Source organism: Puma concolor, chromosome C1 (genome assembly GCF_028749965.1).
Source record: "Puma concolor isolate L17-30 chromosome C1, mPumCon1.1.hap2, whole genome shotgun sequence".
In the NCBI taxonomy this organism is placed as follows: domain Eukaryota; kingdom Metazoa; phylum Chordata; class Mammalia; order Carnivora; family Felidae; genus Puma; species Puma concolor.
The window spans coordinates 150368129-150393642 of record NC_141674.1 but is presented as its reverse complement, the minus strand read 5'-3'; the positions used below and the strand labels follow the sequence as shown (position 1 = coordinate 150393642).

The window sequence follows — 25514 nt, the reverse complement described above, 5'->3', positions numbered from 1 at the left end:
AGAGCTTGGAGCCTGCTTCGGATTCTGTGTCTCCCTCTCTCTCTGCCTGGCTCACGCTCTGTCTCTTTCTCTCTCAAAAATAAATAAACGTTAAAAAAATTAAAAAAAAAAAAAGAAATAGCCTTTGCAGATTAATTAGTTAAGATGAGGTAATGCTTGATAAGGATGGGCCCTAAATCCAATGACTGGTGCCCTTATAAGAGGAGAGAAGCAGACAGACCGAGAAGGCCATTTGATGATGGAAGCAGAAATTGCAGTGATGCAGCTACAAGCTAAAGATTGCCAGCAACCACCAGAAGCTGGGAGTTCTGACTCTCCTTCAGAGCCTCCAGAAAGTACCAACCCTGCTGACACTCATTTTTAGACTAGACTCCAGAACTGTGAGAGGAGAAATTTCTGTTGTTTTAAACCACCAAGTTTGTGGTAATTTATTATGGCAGCCCTGGGAAACTAGTACAAGAGCAAACATTAAAAACTGAATCCTCAAAAAACAAAAAAGGAAAATAACAAGTGTTGGCAAGGATGTGGAGAAATTGGAGCCCTAGTACACTGCTTGTGGGAATAAAACATTGTGTGTAGCCACTGTGGAAAATGGTATGGAGATTTCTCAAAATTTTTAAATAAAATTACCATAGGATCCAGCAGTTCCACTTCTGGGTATATACTCAAGAGAAATGAAAGCAGGGACTGGAACAGATATTTGTACAACCCTGTTCACAAGCATCATTATTCACAATGGCCAAAAGGTGGAAGCAGCCCAAGTTGTCCATTGACAGATGAATGCATAAGCAAAATATGGTATATACATTCTGTGGAATATTAGTCAGCATTAAAAAAGCAGGAAATTCTAACACATAATACAACATGCATGGATGAATCTTGAGGATATTATTCCAAGTGAAATAAGTCAGACACAAAAGGACAAATGCCATATGACTTGAATTGTATGAGGTACCTGGAGTTGTCAAATTCATAGAATCAGAAAGTGCAATGGTAGTTTCTGGGGGCAGGCAGGAATGGGGAGTTATTATTTAATGGGTACAGAAGCCATACTTAGACTTTTTGTTTGAGACAGATTTTGCTGTGCAGATACACTGCACTGTGTAAACAAATTACCAAATTTTCACTTGTAGATGTGATTTTTAAAAGTAGTTCTTTACATGGCAAGGTAAAACTAGTTATATATTACCAAGATAAAAAGAATTCAAGGAAAGAATTTTAATTGTTTCAAAGTAGTTACAGGCCTACTCAGCCAGCCTGTCTTTGCTTCTTTTCTTATTCTGTCTCTCCAATTGTTTTTACATTAAGCTAATTGCATCTTAGAAAGCTAAATAGTTTCTTCTATTTTCTAAGTTAAAAATGGTATTCCAAAAAAGCTAATTAGAATGTGTATTCTTAGGGGTGCCTGGATGGCTCAGTCTGTTGAGTGTCCAACTTCAGCTTAGGTCATGATCCCAAGGTTCATGAGTTCGAGCCCCGCATCAGGCTAGCTGCTGTCAACATGGAGCGTGCTTTGGGCTCTCTGCCCCTATTCTGCTTGTGCTCTCTCTCAAAAATAAACAAACACTTAAAACAATGTATACTGTTAGAGTATGAGCTGTAGCTTTCTCTGGTGTGTGTATTGAGTTGAATGCTTTCTTACTCACAGGCACCATAGTTTCAAACAGGGTTTAGTGAGATTTTAAAAGCCAATCATTTTGTCTGTGCGTGTTTACAGTCATGTCTAACACTTTTATAGCTAAAGAGGTGTCTTCTCATACCTACTCATCAAGATGTCCAGCAGTGAAAGGGAACGAATCACAGTGGATCCAGTATAGGGACCACTGTTACGCGTCCAACCAGGCATTGCACAGTTTCTTGGAAGCTGAACAGTTTTGTTCAAAACTTGGTGAGTTAAAGTCTGTTGATTTTCTTGGACTCAATAATTTAATCATTGGAATTTTTCCCAAGGATGTAATGATTATATTTTTAAAAATATTTTTAAAACACTCTATATCTATAATGGCATTTTATAACCGAATTGCCCAGTGGTGGGGAAATAGTTGAGTATTTTATGAAGTATGAGTTAAGTGGAACATTGGAATAGCCATAAAAAGTGACCAATGTAAGAATAAGTACATGGAAAATAAAAGTAAGTGGGAAGAAGTAGAATAAAAAATTTCTATGTGAATTATTATGTGAAAATAAGGACAAATGAAATGGTTTTAAATATAGTTAGATATGCTTAGATGAAGGGATTAAAGGCAATTTTTTTTTGAAGTTGGTTAAGTACTAAATACAAATTACAGATTTTCCCACTACTTAGTTATAAATAAGTAAGCTTATCACTGACCAGGGTAACAAAATCAAGGAAGCATGGGTTGTTCATCCATCCTGCAATAGAAATGGCCCATATCCTCTGAACATCATAAGGAACAGGACTTTTTGTCTTCAAATTTAACTATTTTAGAAAGAACAGCAATAATTGGATCTCTCCCATAATAAATTTACTCTATAGTCAAACTGTGAAATGACTTCTGGGGAGACCACTGAGAGTATTTCAAAGACCTGCATCCTTGGGTAGCAGTTTAGCCAGACTGGTGGCATATCTCTCATTTATTTTGCTAACTGTTGTGGAGTCATTTGCCTGATTTAAAAATCTCCTTGTTACTGCTTGACTACATGATGGAAACTTTTGTGTGGGAACTCCTCTGTGGTGTATGTGTATACACACACACACACACACACACACACACACACACACACACACACACGATGGGAACTATTGTGAACTATGTATGTGTTCTGAAAGTGAGAAGTCTCTTGCTCCTACAGGAGAAAATAGGAAGGGTTACTGTCATTGTAGTGTGGGAGTTAAGTACTTAAGCCTTGGAGGCAGACAGGTCTAAGTTTTAAATCCTACTCCCATACTTATTAGCTGAGTGATACTATGGAAGTTACATAATTGCTTCTCTTTTCTCATCTGAACAGTGAGAATGAAAATAGTACTTATTTCAAAGGTTGCGTTGTTGTAGGAATGAATGAAATGAGATAATATATGCAAATGTAGCACCGTGCCCTGCAAATAGTAAGCAAATTATTCTTATTATTAGAAAATATTGAGATTGTCTCTCTAAATTGATAACTGGCTAGCTGTATAAACCTGAATGATTGATCTCCTTGAGGCTCAATTTCCTCATCTGTAAAATAGTGATATCTTCCCTACAGGATTATGTAATATTAAACAAGCATGTGCATACTGTGGTCTTCTATAAAGGAGTAAAGACTTGCCTTTGCCATTCTCCCAGTATCACCACCACGAAAGAAATGCTTTAGTTCAAGTGTAGATAGGCTTGTCACTGTTGGAGAGGTGATTCTACTTAGGATTTATTTCCAAGTCTAGTTATTATTTTATTTTAATCCCTTGCTTGATGATGGTGATAATACTATTTTCTCTGTGGGTTTAGGGCAATTTATCAAACTTCAAGAGTATTCAGTTCCATACTATATTTGGGAACATATAATGGGCATAACCAAGTTCATTTATGTATAAAGTAATATTAAAGGAAACGCTAATGCTCCTCAATATCCCAAACCTGTTTGCTTTTATTTTCATTTTAATAGAAGCGAATTTAAAGCTGAGCTATTATATGGAGAGTATGCTGATATGTCTTTTTACAATCACAAACCCCACTTCTTCTAACTAGCTGTTCATATACAAAGGTCTCATTGGTAGGCAGTCCCAAGGTCAAATAATATTATCAGGTAAACATTTTAAAGAAACATAACATTTCTCTAAATAAAGTTTCAATCTAGAAATATGTCTAACTTTTTTGGGGATCTATTAATGCTATTCTTTTAAAAATATGACACAAATATCAGATTTAAAAAGTATTCTCTATGTAAAGCTTGAATTTCTCAATGATCTTTATCAAGATTGATTTTTTTTCTCAAATGGCTGTTTGAAAATAAGCCATTTCCCTAGTTTGCATAAAGCTCATTAGTTTAGGGTTTGTTTTCCTTCAACAGATCATTCTGCAACTATTGTTACCATAGAGGATGAAGATGAGAATAAATTTGTGAGCAGACTGATGAGGGAAAATAATAATATTACCATGAGAGTTTGGCTCGGATTATCTCGACATTCTACTGGTAAGTGACATATTTGTGTGGACAGTGTGCAAAGAGAGTTCCAGTTTGTCCTAAATACCAAGTCAGCCTTGCTAAAGAATGTCAAGTGGTGGTTAATTCAAATGCTTCTTATTGATGAATAAGCTAGGTCTGCTGGCTGTTTTGGACATTTATAAAATCCTAATGAATATTCAAGTGATTTATTAGTACCTATGGAAAATACTAATGAAATAGAAAGTCAGATTGAATCAACTGGGGTGTTCTAGATGCTTAAGGTACTTGGATCAATAGCATATTTTTTCTCCTACAACGATATTTGTGCTCCCCATGTCCCACAAAGAACCCATGACTTACTTTCCTTAGAGTTCTAGTGTCTATCAGTCGTATTTTTATAGCTTATAACTCTGTTATTCAGAAAGTTCTCTTCTTATTGTTCTCTTCCGTCTTGAAATATTTTTACCATAGAGAATAATTAATTCTTTTAAAAAAATTTTAATATTGGGGCGCCTGGGTGGCTCAGTCAGTTAAGCGTCTGACTCTCGGTTTTGGCTCAGATCATGATCTCACGGTATCGCATTAGGCTCTGCACTGACAGTGCAGAACCTGCTTAGTATTCTCTCTCTCCCTCTTTCTGTCCCTTCCCTACGCACACTGCCTCTGTAATTTTTTTTTAAGTTTGTTTATTTGTTGAGAGACAGGGAGACAGAGAGACAGAGCACAAGCAGGGGAGGGGCAGAGAGAGAGGGAGACACAGAATCTGAAGCAGGCTCCAGGCTCTTAGCTGTCAGCATAGAGCCAGAGGTGGGCTTCAACTCACTAACAGGAACTGTGAGATCATGACCCCAGCCGAAGTTGGACGCTTAACCTACTGAGACACCCAGGCATCCCAAGAGAATAATTAATTTTTAATGATGATTTTGTCTTTCAAACCAGCTTAGTAAAATTGCACAGAATTAAAAAAGATTTGTGGAAGAATTTCTCAAGGAATAATGGATTAATCCAAGCAGTAATGGGTTAAAAAAGATTTTAGTGAATTTGAAATGGATAAAGAATGAAGAGTACAGATTCAATAGAAGAATAGGAAGTGTGTTTCACATTTTATGCAAAGTTGAATTCTAAATAATTGAAATACATGTGAATTCCAAAATATTAAGCACTTGTCAAAATGAATGGATTCAAAGTTGGCCATCTAAATGAGTTATAAATTGTGTTTACACTATCACCACAAGGTGGTGCTACCTCAGCTGGAAAATAAAAATGGAGTCCTGGTGGGGAGACCCTCCTGGACCCTCTAGACCCTTCTTCCCCCAGCACATCTTTAATGATACGAGTTTTTTAGTAGGAGGTAAGGTTGCTGGTGGAGATGCAGGTCTTTAGAAATCTATCCCTTCCACAATGAATGTGCAAGCATTCTACTTTTTAATCAAAACACCACATTTTGTATCAGTGCTAATAGAACTTTCCGCAAAGATGGAAATGTTCTATATCTGTGCTGTGTAACAGAGTATAGTCACTAGCCATATATGGCTATGGAGCACTTGAAATGTGACAAGTGCAACTGAAGGACTGATTTTTTTTTTAAATATTTTCATTAAAAAAAAATATTTTCATTTTTAATAAGTTTCATTTTCAACAGTGGCATAGCATAGTTCTATGTAAATGAGTTATACGAGCCACATGCCTTTCTACCTTAGAAATTTAGAGACAATAAACTTAATTTCTTTCTTTAGATCAGTCTTGGAATTGGTTGGATGGATCAAAAGTGACATTTGTCAAATGGGCAAATAAAATTAAGAGTGGTGATGGAAAATGTAGCATTTTGTTAGCTTCAAATGAAACTTGGATAAAAGTTGAATGTTCACATGGCTATGGAAGGGTTGTCTGCAAAGCTCCTCTGGGTAAGTATGGAACCTGCCCTTAAGGAATATTTTTGCAGAACAGGTCAGGAAGTAAATGTACAACTCAATTATGTGCAATGTTTTGCACTTGCCTCCTGAAGTCCTTATTTAGTCCTTAAAGGATAACCAAAAAAATTGCTTAAGCTACACAGATGCTTTCCCTCAGAAAAATATATTGTAAGAGATAATAAATACCAAGATGTCTAAGACTCCCAGGTGAAACCACAAACAGCCTAAACTTTGTGTAATTATTTCCTAAGAAAAATAGAAGCTGCCAGAATATTAGGGAGCTCATTTCTTTGAATATGTTCTTAAGATATATTTGATTCTGTCGGTCAGATATGTAAAAGGTCAAGCTTGCTTCCTTTCTCCTCATTCCCATAAAACTCATGATTAGCTTAGCAACAGTGCAAAACTGGATTTAATTACTTAAAATTTCCTGGAAGGAACATCTGTAGAAAGTCATAATTCAAACTTAGGTTTCATCCTGAATTGATGCATAGAATAACCAGAAAAAATCTTACCTTAATTTCATTTCTAGAGAAAGGAGCTCTAAGTTTTTCATGGCAACATTTTTAAAGATTTAGCATAAAAGCGTCCTTTTGGTGAATAAATATTGAAGATAAATCGCCAGTACTAAGTGATTGGTATCTATATATTCATGCATTGATTCAGCAAATATTTGGAGTGTCTACTGTATGCTGGGTTTTGTGTGCTGGGTATGGGGATGGCTACACTAGATTAGGTTATCAGGGAAGATGTCTAAGAGTAGGAGACACTGAAGCTGAGATTTGAAAGGCCAGCCAAACAACGATCGGGGAAAAGGCACGCCAGGGAGAGGTACCAGATGGAGCAAAAAGCCTCAAGCAGAACAAGCTTGACGAGTGCTCAAGGAAGAGCTGAAAGGTAGGCACGTACCAGCCACCTAGGGCTCTGGAAGCCAGGCTGAAGAGTTCAGGTTCTATGCTGAGTGAAATGGAAAACAACTGGAAGATTATGGGGGGAGCCCAGGAGCAGGGTTAGGGTGATGTAAGCCGAGAGTTCTGATTTGGCATTTTGAACTGTCCATATGGAGATGAGATATTCATATGGAATGTCTAGCATGCAGTTGGACATATGAAAGAGAAGGGAGGTCAGCTTAGAGATGATGTTTAAAACAAGGGGACGGAATGAGTCCATCTGTGCAGCATGTAGAGAAGGGGCCTGGGAGAGCATTTGAAATTGAATAGCTAGTAGCTAAAGGAAATCATCCTAAAGTCGTAAATTTGCTTTAAAGCAAATAACACTTTATTTGGCACTGGGTGAGTCAAACACAAAAATTTACAACTTATAGCAATTTGCTATCAAAGTAAGGTAACATACTGGGAGTAATGTTCTCAGAAAGGATGATGAGGAGGGAAAGTGAGAATAATGATAATGCTCTAAGTTCTTTAGAAGAAAATTGCTAAAACAATGAATAGGATTTGAATGAAAAGGAAAACAGTTAAATCTGTAAAGAAAATACTTGAGTGTTTGATGATGACTTTGAATTCTGTGTTAACGCTATGAAACAATCAAGTACTTATTGTGTCTAATTCGTACAGAGTTTACAATGTGACACACAGCCTAATGTATTAGATCAATAATGATCGCTTTTATATTCTCTCCTCCAATGTCAAACCTTTCCGTATTCTAGGCTCTGATTACCGAGGAATAACTATCACATTTGCTGTGCTAAGTGTCTTAGCTCTCATCAGTGCACTGATTTGGTTCCTCTTCCAAAGGAACCGTTTGCACTGGGCAGTCTTCTCTTCAGTTCGATATGAACAAGGAATGAATGAAGATGAGATTATGCTTCCCACTTTCCATGAGTAAATTCTTCTAAAAGTTTGTTAATTTGCACTAACATGTTAAGGAAAATGAGCCTTCTCAGATTTTCCCAGTGTCAGTATTTACTCTGTTCTAAAGTAGAAGTCATTAGTACTTTTTCAGTTGTTTAATTGCAGTCCTAGTATCTACAGTGAATTATCCACGAAATGCCATGTTTAAAACTTTACTTAATAGAATGGAAAAGAGCCAAAGCTGGGACTAAAGTCCAAGTTATTTGTAGGGTAATAAATTTCATGTGCATTTTCTCTGTAAGAATGTAGTTAGTAACTAGGATATGTATATTTTAATGGTATTTTAACTTAAAATTGGCATGTTAATAAGTCACAAGTCTACCTTTTTGCTTTTAAAAATATCCAGCCTAGGGGTGCTTGGCTGGCTCAGTCAGTAGAGCATGCAACTCTTGATCACAGGGTTGTGAGTTCAAGCCCCACATTGGGTATGGAGCCTACTAAAAAAAAAAAAAAATCTAGCCTAATGCAAAATTTGTACCTCAAGGTAAAAACATAACTGTAAATAATATCAACATTGTTTTAAAATAGTCATTTGTAGCATTTAGGAGAAATTATTAAGAAGATATGCTTACTTTTTTATACAGCAAAATAATGCTCTTGGCAAGATGCTTCTTATACTATTCCAAACATATTTCATACTAAAATTGATTACATGCAAATATTTTGTTTTGTCATAGTTATTCATAAAATGATGGCTTTTAAAGAAGATTTAATACTTAACATTTTTCTAAAGTATACAGGAACATTGTTTTTAGATTGATTTAGGTATACTGTAGCAGTGTGGTTTTTGTCTTTTCTTATGTACAATATTTAACTCTTTCCCTCTTAAAGGGAATCAGCTAAGGATATAAGTTCTTGAAAATTTTGCAATTTTTATGCTTTATGTGACATGTCAAATTTTGACTAAGAAGTTTGTGTTACTTTAATGCCTTTTTCTGTGAGCTAAAGAGAAAAGGTGTCTATGTATACAAGAAATTGTGTATCTTGCATTTGTGAAACTGAAAATTTTATAATGAAACTCTAAACTTTGTGATTACTACTATTTTAAGTGATGAATAATTAAGGAAACACTGTTTGGTGGTTATCACTTTAAGTTTACCACCTAGAATATATTTTGAATGATAGTTTCCACTGAACATGGTGAATGTTTTATTCAGTGTTTATATTTATACTTTAGAATATTTTTGTATAATATCCATAGATTTATTTTAAAATTTTAGAGTGTTTGTACTATGATAAACTTATAAATAATTTTCAAAAGACAGTTTTAGTATAGTCTAAAGTATAGTATGGTTGTCCTGAAATATCTTTTACTGAATTTGTTAGACTAGGTCCTCTTACCCTGTGATCTGTACAATTTTAGTTGTTAAAGACTTTCTTCAAAGAACTAAACCAACTTGATGTGAAAACACAGCTATATATAGTAGCGATGCTATAATAAACTTGTTTCATTTTTTTGGTGAAAGTGTTGTTGATCCTTGTTGAAAAAATGTATCTCAAAACCATCTCTAGATTGGGTTTTATTATGTGAGGCATGTAGTATAAGAAAAGGTAAATATACAGCTGTTGTAATGTGAGGTATCCTTAAGATTTTGTGTACATTTTTTAAAGAATAAATATCATCCTGTATCTCTGAATGTTTGATTTGAGTCTCTTTTTCAGATGCCATTGACTCAGCAGTTCTCAGCAAGTCTTTTAACTATTAGATCAGCAGAAATTCCATCTACGATCCACTCTTACTTCTCATAGTGCTCCCTCAGGAGATTCTCCCCTACCTCCCAGCCCAAGGCATTCATCAGCCACTTCTAAGTCAGTAGATTACATATCAAGTTCCAGGCTCATATTTCTAACTCCCACTGGATAATCTACATGAAAGTCCTTCTCAGCATGACCACAACTGCCCATATGGTGTTCACTTCCTCATTTGACCAGTTGCAGATGGATCAATAGAAATGAAGACAGCCTTTTCCAGTCTTCCCTAGCTAATCCAACCCTCACATGCGGTCTGACAAAATTGATCTCTTGAAACCGGGTACCTAAAAAAGCAAGTAGATAAACCTAATGATCAGGTACAGGGGACAAATGTGGAAGTGATACCACTGATCATCCTCTTTTTCGTCCTTTCTCCCCACACACAGCATGTTCCCCTCCCGGATCCTGGGGCAGGATGTTGCCATTATCTGGCAGTTGTCTTCTGCAAATGACTACCATAATGTTGGTAACCCCAAATCCTCAAGCCACTGCTAAATTTATGCTACGGAAAGAGAATCACATTCCTTTATCTTAGGTTCATTTAATCCTAAAGCCCTCTTGGGGGAAGTGAAGACTTAATTGTTATTAGTTCAATAATTTTATCTTGTTTAAGAAAACAAATTTTAGCTAGATGTCAAAGACTTATTTTGACTAGACCTCATCATCCATACAAAGTCACCTCTAATTCCCTGCACGTTCTAAACTAAATTAAAATGTTCTTACAATTATCTACATTTCAGCAAATTTAGTATATGTGTATTTCTCTTTTTTTTCCAAGCTAAATTAATCAGAAGCAGAAGTTTAGAATTTTTTTTTCCATTTCCCCTAAGTTTTCGTATATTCTCTTTCAATCAATATGAAAACACTACACTCCTTTTCCCCCAAGCTAGAAATCCAGAATTCATCCTCCAATCATCTCTTTCTCATCTCCCTAATTCAACAATTCAGTCAGTTTTATCTCAGGCTTCTCACAGAGTGGCTGTCTCCATTATCAGCTCTTTCAATTCAGGCCTTTATAATTTTTTTTTTTTTCTCCCCGGATTGTTTGCACCAGCCTCTTCACTGGTCTTCCTCATCAACCTTTCCTCTTCATCCCATTTTCCCCACTCCTGAGCCTACAGGAGCTGAAATACAGAGGAGGACTCCCTCTGTGTTTTGGTCTAAAATTATCTAGGCCTCCTACCTATCTCAGGCCAAAAGGGATCTCAGCAATGCCCAGCCCAGGGACCTTCCCCAGGAACCTTATGTGGACTGACAGTCTGGGAAGCCCTAGGGTGTAAGTTCACTGGCCAAGTTCACCCTTTTAATGCAATGTAACATCAAGTCAATCCAAACACAGTTCCTCTTTCTATGGGCTTAGACCTGCCCTTCTCCATCTTCCCCAAGATCTTCTCCCAGGACTCCATCTCTCTTCCAATTGCTAAGCAATAGAGAAACAAAGTCAGATAAAACTGGACTCCAGAAATTAGGAAAACACTGGTGATCTAAGCCAGTGGAAATGTAGCAGAGTGGAGCCAGAATCCAGAGTGAGCTGCAAAGTGAAAGGGAAATTAGAAAATGGGGAACGTGAGATTCTGAAAAGTATGGTGGAAAAGGAAAGGAGAGGGAGAAGGTGGGTTGAAGAAGGTTTTTTTTTCCAAAGAAGGAGGGAAAGAGGTTCACAGATTAGAAACTGAGAGGAACAAAGCAAAACAAATCGAAAGATCCACAAAGAGTGGGCAGAAAAAATTAATGATGCAGGGAAGAGAGATGGAGTCATAGGAGAAGATCTTGGGGAAGATGGAGAAGGGCAGGTCGAAACCCACAGAAAAAGGAACCGGGTTTGGATGGGACAGAGAAGACTGCCGTCCTCTCTGAGGCCACACAAGGAAGACCTGTGTGGAAGAGAAAGGGAGAGCAGGAAAGTATTTGAAAATTTGTGTCTAGACCTGATGGCCCCCCTTTCTCTATGGAGTAGAAGGCAAGATCTTCTACTGAGAAACATGAGTAGCAAATCGGGTCTCAGTTCGAAGAGTGTTAACAAAACATTTTGCAATACCCGATTAGAGGAATGGGGGAGGACAATGACCGAGACAAATAAAAGGATCATAGAAACGGCATACAGGACCCAGATAAAATTAAAAGCCATATATTTGTACCGATGACAACCAGGAAAATTGATCGATTTCCTCCACCTGTCCTCAGTTACCTCACTAAAGTTGAGGAACAGGAGCCTGTTTAGAAGAAAGAAGAGGACCCATCCACAAAAAATTAAAAATAGGATTACCAGAGGCACCTGGCTGGCTCAGTCAATAGAGCATGAGACTCTTGATCTTGTGGCCATGAGTTCAAGTCCCACATTGGGTGTAGAGCTTACTTAAAAAAAAAAAAAAAAAAAAAAGAAAGAAAGAGAAGAAAAAAGAAAAGAAAAGAAAAATATATATAATTATCATATGATCCAGCAATCCCACTTCTGGGTGTATATTCAAAGGAAATGAGAACAAGATCTTGAGGGGATATCTGTACTCCCCTGTTCACTGCAGGATTATTTACAATAGCCAAGATATAGAAGGAACCTAGTTATTTGTCAATAAATGAATGGATAAAATAAATTATGTATAGATACCTGTATCACACATACACACATAGTGGAATATTATTTAACCATGAGAAAGAAGGAAACTGCCATTTGTGACAACATGGATAAAACTTGAGGACATTATGCTGAGTGAAATAAGTCAGCATCACAAGCAAAAATATATATATTTTCTTTTTTTAAGAAAAATATGTATAATTATATATGGCAATGGATGTTAAGTAAACTTACTATGGTGATCATTTCATGACATATACAAATATAGAATCATTATGTTATACACCTGAAATTAATATAATGTTATATGTCAATTTATATCTCAATACAAAAACAAAAAAGTAAGACAGAAAGACAAATGCTGTATGATGTCACTTATATATGAAATAAAAAATAGCTGAACTCATAGAAACAGCAGAGTTGTGGTTACCAGGGGCTTGAGGGTAGAAGAAATGGGGAGATGTTGGACAAAGGACAAAAACTTCTAGTTATAAGATGAGTAAGTTCAGAAGGTCTAATGTACAGCATAGTGATTACAGCTACTAATACTGTATTATATATTTAAGGTTCTTAATGTCTTTTAATGACCTGATAGTTCATTTCTTTTTAGTGCTGAATAATATTCCATTGTATTAATGTACCACAGTTTGTTCATCCCCTATGGGAAGACATCTTGTTTGCTTTCAGGTTTTGGCAATTGTGAATAAAGCTGCTATAAACATATGTATCCAACTTTTTGTGTGTATGCAAGTTTTCAACTTGTTCAGGCAAATACCAAGAAGCACAATTGTTGCATTGTATGGTAAGGATGGATATAAATAGTTCTGTTAAGAAGCTGCCAAACCGTCTTCCCGAGTGGTTGTACCATTTTGTATTCCCACCAGCAATGATTCAGAGTTCCTCTTGCTCCTCATCTTCTTCAACAGTTGTTGTCAGTGTTTTGGATTTTAGCCATTCTAATAGGTGTATGGTGGTATCTCATTTTTTATTTTAATTTGCAATTCTTTAGTGACCTATGATGTCGAGTGCTTTCGTATGCTTTTTACCATCTGTAAATCTTCTTTGGTGAAATGTCTACTCAGACCATTGGTACACTTGTAAATTGAGTTGTTTGTGTTTTTATTGTTGAATTTAGACTTGACTTTAAAGCAGCGTTTCACTGAAGACATGAGACTATGTCTGGGGTTTAAACAAACAGTCTTACTTGGCTCTTGTTTGTGCTTTGTGTTATCTGGTTCTAGATGCCTCGCCAGTCAGTTCATAGCTGCTTAGATTATACTTACAGCAAGCACAGTTTTTTTGTTTTTGTTTTTTTCCTTTAAAAAGAGAAATTTATTGTCTCACGGTTCTCGAGGCTAGAAGTTTGAGATCAAGGTATGGGCAGCGTTCCTTCCTTTCAGGGGCTGTGCAAATACAGTTTAAAGTCCTCAATCCCTGAAGCTGATAACAGATGAAAGTTGTCTGAGAGACACAGTCCACTGGGAGGAGCCTTTGAAAAGGTTTCTGACCACTAGATCCAAAGGAGGAATCTGGCAGACACTTGGACCGAGTGTTCAAAATTGCATCACCAGTGATAAGACATACTGACATGGTGTCTCTCCTGGGCAGGACACATCATTTCTGTGGTACTCTCGCCAAAGAAACAAAAACATAACCTGAATCCTGTTCTTCCAACTTCCCTCCAGAGGATACATGAGACACACCAAAACTGAAGGACATTCTACAAAATGGCCAGTACTCTTCAAACGAGATGGGGGAAAGACAAACAATGACAGAGGAACTGTCCCACATTAAAGGAGACTAAGGAGAGAAGACATCTCAATGCAATGTATAATGCCGGACTGGATTTTAGAACAGAAAAGGACACACACACACACACACACACGCGCGCGCAGAACAACAACGAAAAAGACCGTTAGAGGGACAATTGGCGAAATGTGATAAAAGCTGAAGATAAGTTAATAGCATTATACCAGTTTTAATTTCCCGGCTTTGACCATTTTACTGGAGTTATACACGTTGTTAACATTTAGAGAAGCTGGCTGAAGGGTTACGGAAATTCTTCGGACTCTTGCAACATTTTTGAGAGTCCGAAATTATTCCAGTTCAAAGGGCAAGTTCCAAATACAACAAGAGACTTCGCAGAGGCGGCGCACGGGCGGGCTCTCGCGGTCGGGTCAGCCCCCGGCGGGCCCCCTTCCGCCCCCTTGGCCTTTCTCCCCCGCCCCCTGCGACCGGCCGCGTGGGCGGGATTCGCCGCGCCCCGCACTTCCTAGGAGCGCAGCTGGGCGCCCGCACGCGCCGTCATGCCCCGGGCCGCGCTGCCGGCTCTCCTGCTCCCGCTGCTGGGCCTCGCCGCCGCCGCCGTCGCTGGTGAGCTGCCCCTTGCCGCGTCCCCTCCTCCTCCCGGCAGCCAAACCCCGAGCGGTAGCCCTCACCCCCGGCACGGTGGTGTAGCTCCAGCCGCTGGCCGCCCGAGGGTGGCCCGGAGGCGCGGCCTCCGACCGGGCGTCTAGCCCTACCCTGCTCTGCGCGTCCACCCCGGCGCCCTCCTGCCTGCTCCCCTGCCCCGGGGCCCTGCGTCCGGTCACCTCCCGGCCCCCGCCCGGCGCCCCCTGGTGCAGCGGGTTCCGAGAGCGCGCCCCAGGGAAAGGCCCGTCGAAGACCCGAGCTTGCCCTTTCTCGCCCACCGTGCGCACAGCCTCGGCGCAGACCCCACTAGCGGGGAGGGGTTCCCAAACGGGGGTGCTGTCTGATGGCAGAGCAGAGGGACTTAGAGCCGCACGCCAGGGGAGCTTCAGGGCCATTTGGGGCCGAAATGAGAAGCGGGCAAGTCGGCTGCGGAGATTTCCCCTCTGCGCATTGCGGACGGAGGGTGGGGGCGGGAGGAAGCAGGCCCTCCCGTGCTCGCCGGCTTGTTTGTCCCGCCGCTTGGTGTTCACGTTGTTGAAACAGGAAAACAGTTCAGCCAGCTAACCCCTGGATCGCGGTGGGACGTGAACAGGCTAAGCTCAGATTCGTCTTACGTCGTGTGATTTTAAAAAGTCTTTAAGTCTGCTCTGCTGTTGTGCAAGTGTCATCTGTAAAAATCACACGTGATTAGTCAGTCATTGCCAAAATGACTACGGAGGAAAATAGACAATTCCGTTGAATATGTGGGATGTTTGTTTGTTTACAAGCTTTTAGTTTACAAGTTTTTTTATACAAGCATGTCAAAAAAATTGAATGGGGGGGTGGGAAGACTTCCATCCAGAAACACTATTGATTAAACAGTTCCAGGAATTAAAGAGCAAAATAAACAAGAACCAAGGGAATACTTGTGTGGGTTTGAATAAAATACTTATGCAAGTGGGTTTTTTGTTTTTTTTTTTTTTGGTTTTGTGTTTTGTGTTTTGTTTTTGTTTTTGGGGTTTTTTTCTCCCTGAATTTCGCTCCCATTTTGTAAGTTCTTCCTGGAAGCCTGCTGACAGGCAGAAATAGTTGAACGGATCTCAGTGTTGGAGGCAGCTAGAGTAAGCAGCTCAGAACTTGCTCTCAGAATCAAAGCTCCTTTCCTGAGAGCCCTTGTGGATCAGCATTTAGGACTAGTTATGCCATCTGCTGCCTTTGGAGGGGCAGAAACAAGATGTGCCGATTTTCATACTTCACACTGAGCCTATTTTTTGAGTAAGACAAGGCTGGACTGTTTCGTGACCCCGCCCTCTCCTACACACCCTCATTATGTTTGCCAGTAACCTCTAAACGCCTGTGTAACCCACCCTCCGGGCTGCCATGCCCTCATACCTCAAGTTAGTCAAAACATACTTTTCCTGTCAGATTTTTAAAACAATCTATTTCTAGATTTTGATATCTGTCTTTTCAGAGAAGTTGTTTTTGATCAGTAATAGAGGACAAGGTATCTTTGGAAAATTTTGTTCTTTTTTCCTTGTTAACTAGGCTTTTCCAAAGCTTAAGAAGGGCATGTTGAATAAATTAATGCTAGTAATTAACCAGCCTCTATCAGTCAGGAGGCTGTAAGGATTAACTTAGAAAGAGCATAAACTTTGGAGTTAGGTACGGATTGTATGGCCTTGATCAGGTTACCCAACTCATTGCACTTGGAGATAATACCCCGAACGACCATCATGAGCATTAAGTGAGAACTCGATGGCTTGTACCTATTGCAGGCATGGCAGATCTTGATTTCCTTCCTTCTGTTCTCTTCATACAAAATGAAGGGTAATTATTGCAACTAGAAACCATCATGAGTGCCACATTATGTGGGTTTGGATAGTTGTGGTTACTGATTACATTCACATGCATGTTGATGATACAGGGCTGAAAAAAACCATGTTTTTCATCATACTTCACAATCTTCTATCCAAACACCATCAGAAAATTAGACTTAGAACTAAGTCAAGAAAGAGCTTTTCAAGATTATCACAGAATTAGCTGAATGGCAAGATCTTAACAGAAAAGCACCTTTCATATTGCATGCAGTATAAATTTAATGTTGAGGTGGAAATCATTGTTATTGTTCTCTGTTATTTTGGAATTTATTAGTATAAGTGATCTTATGTTCTTAGTTATTATCTTGAAAATCAAAATAAATAAAACATTGTGTAAATTCCTGAGTAAGGTCCCATGGCATCCCTTTTAGAAAGTTCTTCTATAATGGTGCTTTTTGCACACAGTACGTGATCAGTATATGTTTATTGGGTCAATGATTTCCCATCGGCGGTATGAGGTGAGTGAATAAGCATATTCAGAGTAAGTCCTCATTCTGTGGCCATGTGGATCAGTCTACATTACTAATTTTGAATTTCCATGGGCTACAAGCCCTAGATGAGGTGCCCATGCCCCTGCCTTTCTTTTTGACGTTATCTTTTACCGTTCTTGATGTTCACTCTGTTTATCTATACTGAGCCCCTGGGGACTCAACCACCTGCTGGCTCTTCTGCCAGACTGCCCTCCCCTTCCCCTATCCTTGGCATGGCTGCCCCCACCCACGTCATTCAAATCTCTGTATGATCATATGTCACCTCCTCAGGCCTTCCCTGAACACCCCACATTCTCAATATCACAACCCCATATTTTATCTTCTTCAAAGCACTTAATACTATCCAAATGCATCTTGTTTACTCATCATCTTCTTGCTTGTTGTCCCCTTACTGAAGAAAGATACATAATAACAGAGACTTTACTGTCTTGTGAATTTTTGTTTTGAGTTGTGTCTCTGTACTTTTGTCTACTTTATAATAAAAGGACCAAAAATTTTAAATGAATGCTTTTTAAAAAGTAAGGGTGATAATGGGATTTCAGTTTCTTTCAAATTACTTTACCTCTTTCCTGAACTGATCCCATAATTGAATTCAAAGCATGAAATCATCTTCATGTATTGATGTGACTTTTTCTAATCCTTGTAGATGGCACAGCGATGTTTCAGGGGAAATTATCTCCGGTATATTTTTGTAAATTTTGAAACATTAATAAATGTTTCTTTTTCTTCTAAAAAGAAGAAAGTGAAATTACAGTTAGGTATTATTTCAAGACTTTTATCATTGTTGAGAAGCATTTAAAAATGTGCTTGTGTGTTGAAAACCAGTTTTGCAACAGGGTCATTGTCCACTTTTTTTTTTTTTTTTTTGAGAGAGCGCAAGCAGGGGAGGAGCAGGAAGAGAGGGACAGAGGATCTGAAGTGGGCCCTGCGCTGACAACAGTGAGCCCAGTGTGGGGCTTGAACTCACAAACTTGTGAGATCATAACCTGAGATGAAGTCTGATGCTCAACTGACTAAGCCACCCACGTGCCCTGTCTACAGTTTTTTATGATACGTATCAAGTATTTTATTTTTTTGTGTGTGGGTTATTTCAGATTTTGAGAGCAAATCTTGAAACTGAATCTATAAGAAAATGGACCAGTGATGCCCACCGAGAAAGGTGCAGAGTAACACTGGCACCCCCATTCTATAAATAAATCTCATGACAGCTCTTCTGCGATGGGACTGGAGGGTGGATGACGGAGGTGGACATCTTGGAAGCTGGGTTAAGGGTGATATGGAGGCGGAGTCAGAGAGGCTGAATTTCCTTGTGATTCAGGGAGGTCTTGCAGCCCAGAGTACAGCCACAGGCCCTCTGGGTTAGTCAGGGACTTGGAACCCCACTCCTGCCTTCATACATAATAAACAAACAGCTCCTCTTATTTCTCTGACTCTACCACAGTTGCTCTTATGGAAGGTACGGAAGCACGACTCATATCCTAATGGAGAGGAGCAAAGGTCTTCTTATTGACCGGGGTGGGGGGAGTGCAGTCCTTGCCTTCACTTTGTTAATATTCAGAACAAGTATTTCCCAAGGATCACTTCCTCTTATGCTGTGCCTGGTTGCTTAAGAAGAGAAATTATAAGGGAACAGAGAGTTCTACTAGAACTGACTGATAATGCCAAATATTCCTGTAGATGTGCCGTTTTATTGTCTTAGTACATGGTAATTTTAGGTAGAGGATCTATGTAGAAACTTTTGGAATCATAAGTACAAGCTGCTCAGGTTTTCATCAGGCTCCTAAATTTCTGTATATATTGAGTCAATAGAATTATAAAGTTATAAAATCCATAAAGAGTCACATAATAATATAAAGTTATTAATAACCTATCTTTCAAGGCTGCTGTGAAGAAGTAAGAGTAACAGAAAAGTACTTTGCAAAGAGCATTGTGGGCAGGCTGTTTGTGTGTGTGTGTGTGTGTGTGTGTGTGTGTGTGTGTGTGTGTGCATTGTTGAAATATATTTGTATAGAAAATATTACAGCATCTGTAATTGAAAACTTCTGGAAGTATTTTGGGGAGGCAGGTTTTTAATGATAACAGGGTTACTGCAAAGATAAACAGCATGGAAGAAGGCTTAGCTTAGCTTTCTGCTCATGAAGTGCTTAAACCTCAACAGCTTTCTGCATAAGAGCTATCCAGCCTCTGCTCGAACACCTTTCTTCTCAAAGTAAAAACATATCTCTTGGCGCTTAAAACGTGTTTCTGGGGCACACACTGCCTTGTAGCATGAGAGGAAGGGTTCAGTGCTGAATTAACTGGGGTTACTGCTAATGCTGAAATGAGCCTGAGTAGGAGGCAGTTGAAAATTTTGAGGAAGTGAACAGTTTGTTTTCTATTTTTCTGTCTATAGCTTTCTAAATTTTTTGTTTTGCCATGTATTGCTTATGTAATTATTCAGCAGTGGTTTTTGAGTTGCTCCAGTTATCATTATCATCACTATACTCATTCCCAGCTCAGGGGCCCATGTTTGCTATTCCCTGTCTGACCTAGATTTCTACATGGCTTTTTTTCCTTCATAATATGAGATCTTTATAATGAGATCTTTCTTAGACTCCTTTCTAAAATTTCTAACCCCTGACCTACATTCAAGATCTTACTTCTCTGGTTTAGCTTTGCTCCTCCGTGCTTATCACTATCTAGCTTCCAAGATGGCCCCAATGATTCTTTCCTCCTGGTATTCATAGTTTTGTGTAGCTCACCCCAGCACCGAATAGTGCTGACCTATGTAACCAATAGAACATTGCAGAAGTAAGAGTGTGACTCCCAAGGCTGAATTATAAAAGTTATTGTACTTCTCCCTTGTTCTCATTTGAATCATTTGCTCTGAGAGAAACTATCTGCCATGTCATAAGGAGCCTCAAGCCACCCTGAGGCCTCTTCCCCCAAACGAGCATCAACCCACCATCCATATAAAGGAGCCTTCTTGGAGGCGTATCCTCCAGCCTCAGTTCAGTTTTCAGATCAATGCAGCCCTGGCCAATAGCTTGACCGCATCTTCATGACAAACTCCAAGCCAGAATCACCCAGCTAGGTAGCTGCTTCCAAATTCCTGACCCAGAGAAACTGTGTGAGATAATAAAGGTGTTTTGTGTTTTCTTTGTCATTTTAAGCTATTGATTTATTACATAAAAATAGATTACTAATGTATCCTCTAAGTATAAAACATCATCTAACATATCTTGCCTTTGTGTATCTGCCTCAACTACCAGGATGGAAGGATTTTTTCTTTTTGTTCACTGTGGAATCTCTAGCACCTAGAACAACTTTCCCACAATAACCCCCTGAGAGTAGGTACTGTTATCATCCCCGTTTTTACAAAAAAGGAAACTGGGGCACGGTAAGGTTAAGTAACATATCCAAGGTCATGCAGTCAGAACCAGACTTCTCCACAGCTTAATGTGCTTAATCAGAATCCTGCACCGTCCTAGTTCCTTGCATGCTATCTTGTGTTACGTACAAGACACTATGATAGTTATTATTAAGGGTACAGTTAGATTTAAGAAGTGATCTCTGTTGGGCCCCCTGGGTGGTTCAGTCAATTAAGTGACTTCGGCTCAGGTCATGATCTGGAGGTTTGTGATTTCGAGCTCCATGTCAGACTGTGCTGACAGCTCAGCACTTGGTGGTGTGGAGCCTGCTTGAAATTCTCTGTCTCTGCCCCTTCCCCACTTATACTCTCTCTCTAAAGAAATAAACTTTGGGAAAAAATAAAGAAATGGTCTCTGTTGTCATGCAGTTAACAGTCCAATTGGGAAAACAGGGTAAATATCAGATAACTATCATACAGAGCAGGATTTGATCAGTGCTATATGAATGAGTGTCGGTCATCAAAGGGTAACAGCCCCTTTTTCCAAGAAGAATGGCTATCTGTGGTTCTTATGCATAGGTCCCCATGTTTTGTGCCATTTTACCCTCACTGCCCTAACCGCAACTAATCAAAAGAGGTAATGAAGGATGACTATTCTAGGCTGGGTAGCAGCTCAAGGGAGTTCCTGGTATAAGAAGCCTATGAAGCCTATTTGCTGAGATAGATTCTTCAGATTTCTTATTATCCCTTGTATCCTTATCATGTCTATCATTTGGGATAACCTGAACAAGTCTTTTGTTCTTGAAACCAAAAAGGCCTCTCATATGTAGTGTAGTGCAAAGTCCTGTAGAAGTTCAGAGGAGAAAGAGGCTACATACAGGAAGATGAGGGTTGGACACTTCACAGAGAATTCACACATGAGCTGCCTCCGAAATGAGAGTATACTTTAATCAATAGATGATGTGGAGAGCAGAATTAGCATTTATAAAGCATAAGAACTACAAGTATACAAAGAAGTAATTTGTAAACTTACATTACTGGGTGTTGATTATATTTTTGTGTACTTTAATAGAGTTCCTTTATTCCATATAAACAGTATTGCAAAAACTATTTTTATATTCTTGAGTTTATTATCAGTAGAAAATACTATGTGTAGCTTTGAGTAGAAATAATACGACAGCATTTCTCAACCTGTGATCCAAGAACTTCCAGTGATAGGTAAAGATCTCTCAGGTGTCATCAAATAGGGTAATGGAGTCTGTTTCCATTTAAGGTTGGTTTTTTTTTTTGTTTGTTTTAATTTCATAAGGAGAAAGAAAGAGCAGCAAAAGGAATCAGAAGAAAGTAGGAGAAGGAAAAAAAAAAGGGAAAAGAAAGTTAAAATTTGCATTTGATAGTACCTGCCCTTGTGACTTTCTATTTGAGTTTCATTCTGGAAATGACTGTTTTGTCTCTCATGTCTTAATACATGAAATATTATCTGGTAGGAGGGAGAGACCTGCCTACTTCATTAATTCAACAAATATTTCACTCCTTTACTGGGTGCTTTTTATGATATTCCCTTTATTTTCGAATTTCTTTCTCTTTTTCTTTTTGTATATGCCAAACTCCTTTATCCTGTGAGTTGTAGCTCAAGTTATTTCCTTCTTTTTAAAATGTCAATACCCAAGCTTCCCACTAGAGTCCTTTCTAGAGGAGGATAACATCATCTGGAGCCTCTGCTTTTTTTTCCTACACAGTGTCTGGTAATTGATTTAAAAAATAAAAAAACAACAACAGCAACAACAACAAAACACATCCAGTCATGTACCAAGGAATAAGAAACAGGCCAAAAGGGAAAAGAAACAAAAATAGACCAAGACGCAACCCAGAAATTAGAGTAATCAGAAACGGACTTTAAAATAACTGTAATATATGTTTAAGAATATAGATCATAAAATTGAGAATTTTAACAGAGACCCAGAGTCTATAAAAGTATAAACAAATTAGAATTCTATAACTGAAGAAGCATTGACATTATGAACTCAATAGATAGGTGTAACAGCTGATTTGTTAAAACCTAAGGAGTAGATTAGTACACCAGAAAGAACAAGATTATAGTATGGAAAGCCAAAAGTATTAAAAATATAGAAAAGAGCAAAGGGAACATATGGGACATGGTGAAAAGTCTAACATAAACATAATTTAAGTCCCAGCAAGAGAGGAGAGAGAAAATGGAAGCATTATCTGAAGTGATAGTGGCCCAGAACTTTCTGAAAGAGACCATTGAAAATAACCATAGATTCTATAAATGCAATGAAATGTTAGCAGGATTAAAAAAAAAAAAAAAAAAAAAGAGGGGATCCTAGGTGGCTCAGTCGGATCGGTCATGATCTCATGATTTGTGAGTTTGAACCCTGCATCTGGCTCGCTGCTGTCAGCATGGAGCCCACTTTGAATCCTCTGTCCCCTTCTCTCTCTGCCCTTCCCCTTCTCACACCCTCTCCCTCTCTCAAAAATGAATAAGCATTAAAAAATAAATAAAATAGGGGCGCCTGGGTGGCTCAGTCGGTTAAGCAGCTGACTTCGGCTCAGGTCATGATCTCACGGTCCGTGAGTTCGAGCCCCGCGTTGGGCTCTGTGCTGACAGCTCGGAGCCTGGAACCTGTTTCAGATTCTGTGTCGTCCTCTCTCTGACCCTCCCCCATTCATGCTCTGTCTCTCTCTGTCTCAAAAATAAATAAACGTTAAAAAAATTTTTTTAAATAAATAAAATAAAATAAAAATGAAGCATACCACTGTCAAACTGCTAAAAAACAAAGACAAGATCTTGAACGCAGCCAGGAAGAGCAACAATCAGACAGCTGATTTCTCAATAGGAACGATGGAAGCCAAAACAACAAAATGACATCTAAAGTGAAAGATAAGCTGACAATCTAGAATTCCGTATTTGCAAAAATATCCTTTAACCATGAAGGCAGTATAAAGATATTGACAGAAAACCCAAAAACTGAAGGAGTTTGTAATAGAATAGACTTGTAGTTAAAGAAACACCAAAGGGATTTCTTCAAACAAATGGAAAATGATTCCAGTTAGTAACACAGAAATGCAAGGAAAAAAGAGGGAGGAGAATCAAGATGGCAGAGTGGGAGGATCCGGAGCTCCACCCGCCCATGGACCCGGCCCGGCTATAAAGATCTACAGATCAGCTCTCTTTGAGCACGACTAGAGCTAGCAGAGCAGCTCTTCCACAGATAAAGATGGAAAGAAAAAGCCACATTGGGAAGGGTAGGAGGGGCAGAGATGTGGTCATCACCACTCAACCGGCCTTACAAGAAACCTTAAAGGGACTCCGTTAGGCAGAAAAAAACATAAATAGAAGAAGATTTTGAAAGAAAAAAATGCACTGGTAAAGGGAAACGTCTAGTATGGGTAGTGGATCAACCACTTATAAAGCTAGTATGAAGATTAAAAGACAGAAGTAGTAAAGTCAGTTATATCTACAATAATTAGGTAAGGGATGCACAAAATAAAAAGTTATAAAATAAGATGTCAGATATAAAATGTGGAGAGAGCAAAATGTAGTGCTTTTAGAATGTGTTCAAACTTAAGCAACCATCAACTTAAAATAGACTGCTGTCTACATAGGATGCTCTACGTATGAACCTCATGGTAACCACAAACCAAAAACCTATAATAGATACACAAAAAATAAAGAGAAAGGAATCCAAACATAACATTAAAGAAAGTCATATCACAAGGGAAGGAGCAAAAGAAGAAGGAACAGAAAGAACTACAAAAGCAACCAGAAAGCAATTAACGAAATGGCTGTACATACATAGCTATCAATAATTACTTTAAATGTAAATGGTCTAAATGTTCCAGTTAAAAGACAAAGGGTGACTAAATAAATTAAAAAAAAAAAAAAAAGACCCCTAGGGTACCTGGCTGGCTCAGTTGGTAGAGCATGCGACTCTTGATCTCGGGGTTGTGAGTTCAAGCCCGCATTGGGCATAGAGCTTCAACAAAAACAAAACAAGACTCATTTACAGTCTGCCTATAAGACTCACTTCAGACCAAAAGAAACATATAGACTGAAAGTGAAGAAATGGAAAAAGATACTACATGGAAATGGAAAGAAAGCTGGGTAGCAATACTTAGACAAAACAGACTATTTATTTACTTATTTATTTAGAGCACACAAGCAGGGGAAAGGGGCAGAGTGGGGGAGAGAGAATCACAAGCTGATCCAGAGCCTGACATGGGGCTTGATGCAGGGCACAATCCCACAACCCTGGGATAATGACCTGAGCCAAAATCAAGAGTCAGATGCTTAACCGATTTAGCCACGTAGGCACCCCTAGACAAAACTGACTTTAAAATAAAGACTGTTAACAAGAGACAAAGAAGGGCATTACATAATCATAAAGAGATCAATCGAACAAGAGAATATAACAATTACAAATATCTGTACACCCAACATATGAGCACCTAAATATATAAAGCAAATATTAACAGATATGAAGGTAGAAATTGACAGTAATACAATAATAGTAGGGGACTTTAACATTCCACTTATATCAGTGAATATATCATCCAGACAGAAAATCAATAAGGAAACAGTGGCCTTAACGTATTAAACCACATGGACTTAATAGATACATACAGACCCAAGGGAAGAATACACATTCTTTTCAAATGCAGATGGACTATTCTCACCTTAGGTCATATGTTAGGCCACAAAACAAGTCTCAATAAATTTAAAGATTGAGATCATATCAAGCATCTTTTCTTAAATGTTTATTTATTTTGAGAGAGAGCATGTGTGTGAGCAGGGGAGGAGCAGAGAGAGGGAAGGAGAATCAATCCCAAGCAAGGTCCGTGCTGACAGTGGGGCTTGATCTCAGGAATCTTGAGATCATGATCTGAGCCGAAATCAAGAGTCAGCTGCTCAACTGACTGAGCCACTCACGCGCCCCAAGTGTCTTTTCTGATAACATAGCTAGTATGAAACTAGATATCAAATACAAGAGAGAAAAAAAAAAAGGTAAAAAAATCCCTAAACCCCACAAACATATGGAGGCTAAACAACATGGTATGAAACAATGTCAATGAAGAAATCAAAAGGAAATTAAAAATACCTTGAGGTATTATATGATTTCACTTATATGTGAATCTAGAAAAGTTCCTCTGAGTAAGAACCAGACTTTCAAAG

At 38.7% G+C, this 25514-nt stretch overlaps 1 protein-coding gene across 4 annotated transcripts in view; it reads left to right on the top strand.

Annotated features, from left to right (window-relative positions):
• LOC112861305 (CD302 antigen) overlaps window positions 1-25514 on the top strand; it is a 135315-nt gene that overhangs the window by 91823 nt on the left and 17978 nt on the right. The window contains exons 32-35 of one of the 4 annotated variants that reach the window (XM_025924658.2): window positions 1739-1888; window positions 4009-4131; window positions 5841-6008; window positions 7684-9525. In XM_025924658.2, coding sequence (XP_025780443.2) covers window positions 1739-1888; window positions 4009-4131; window positions 5841-6008; window positions 7684-7862 — 620 coding nt within the window. In that variant the 3' untranslated portion in view covers window positions 7863-9525. Of the gene's footprint in view, window positions 1-1738; window positions 1889-4008; window positions 4132-5840; window positions 6009-7683; window positions 9526-14341; window positions 14586-25514 lie in introns of those variants that run through there. The other 3 variants (XM_025924643.2, XM_086718711.1, XM_086718710.1) reach the window with 3 other exon arrangements.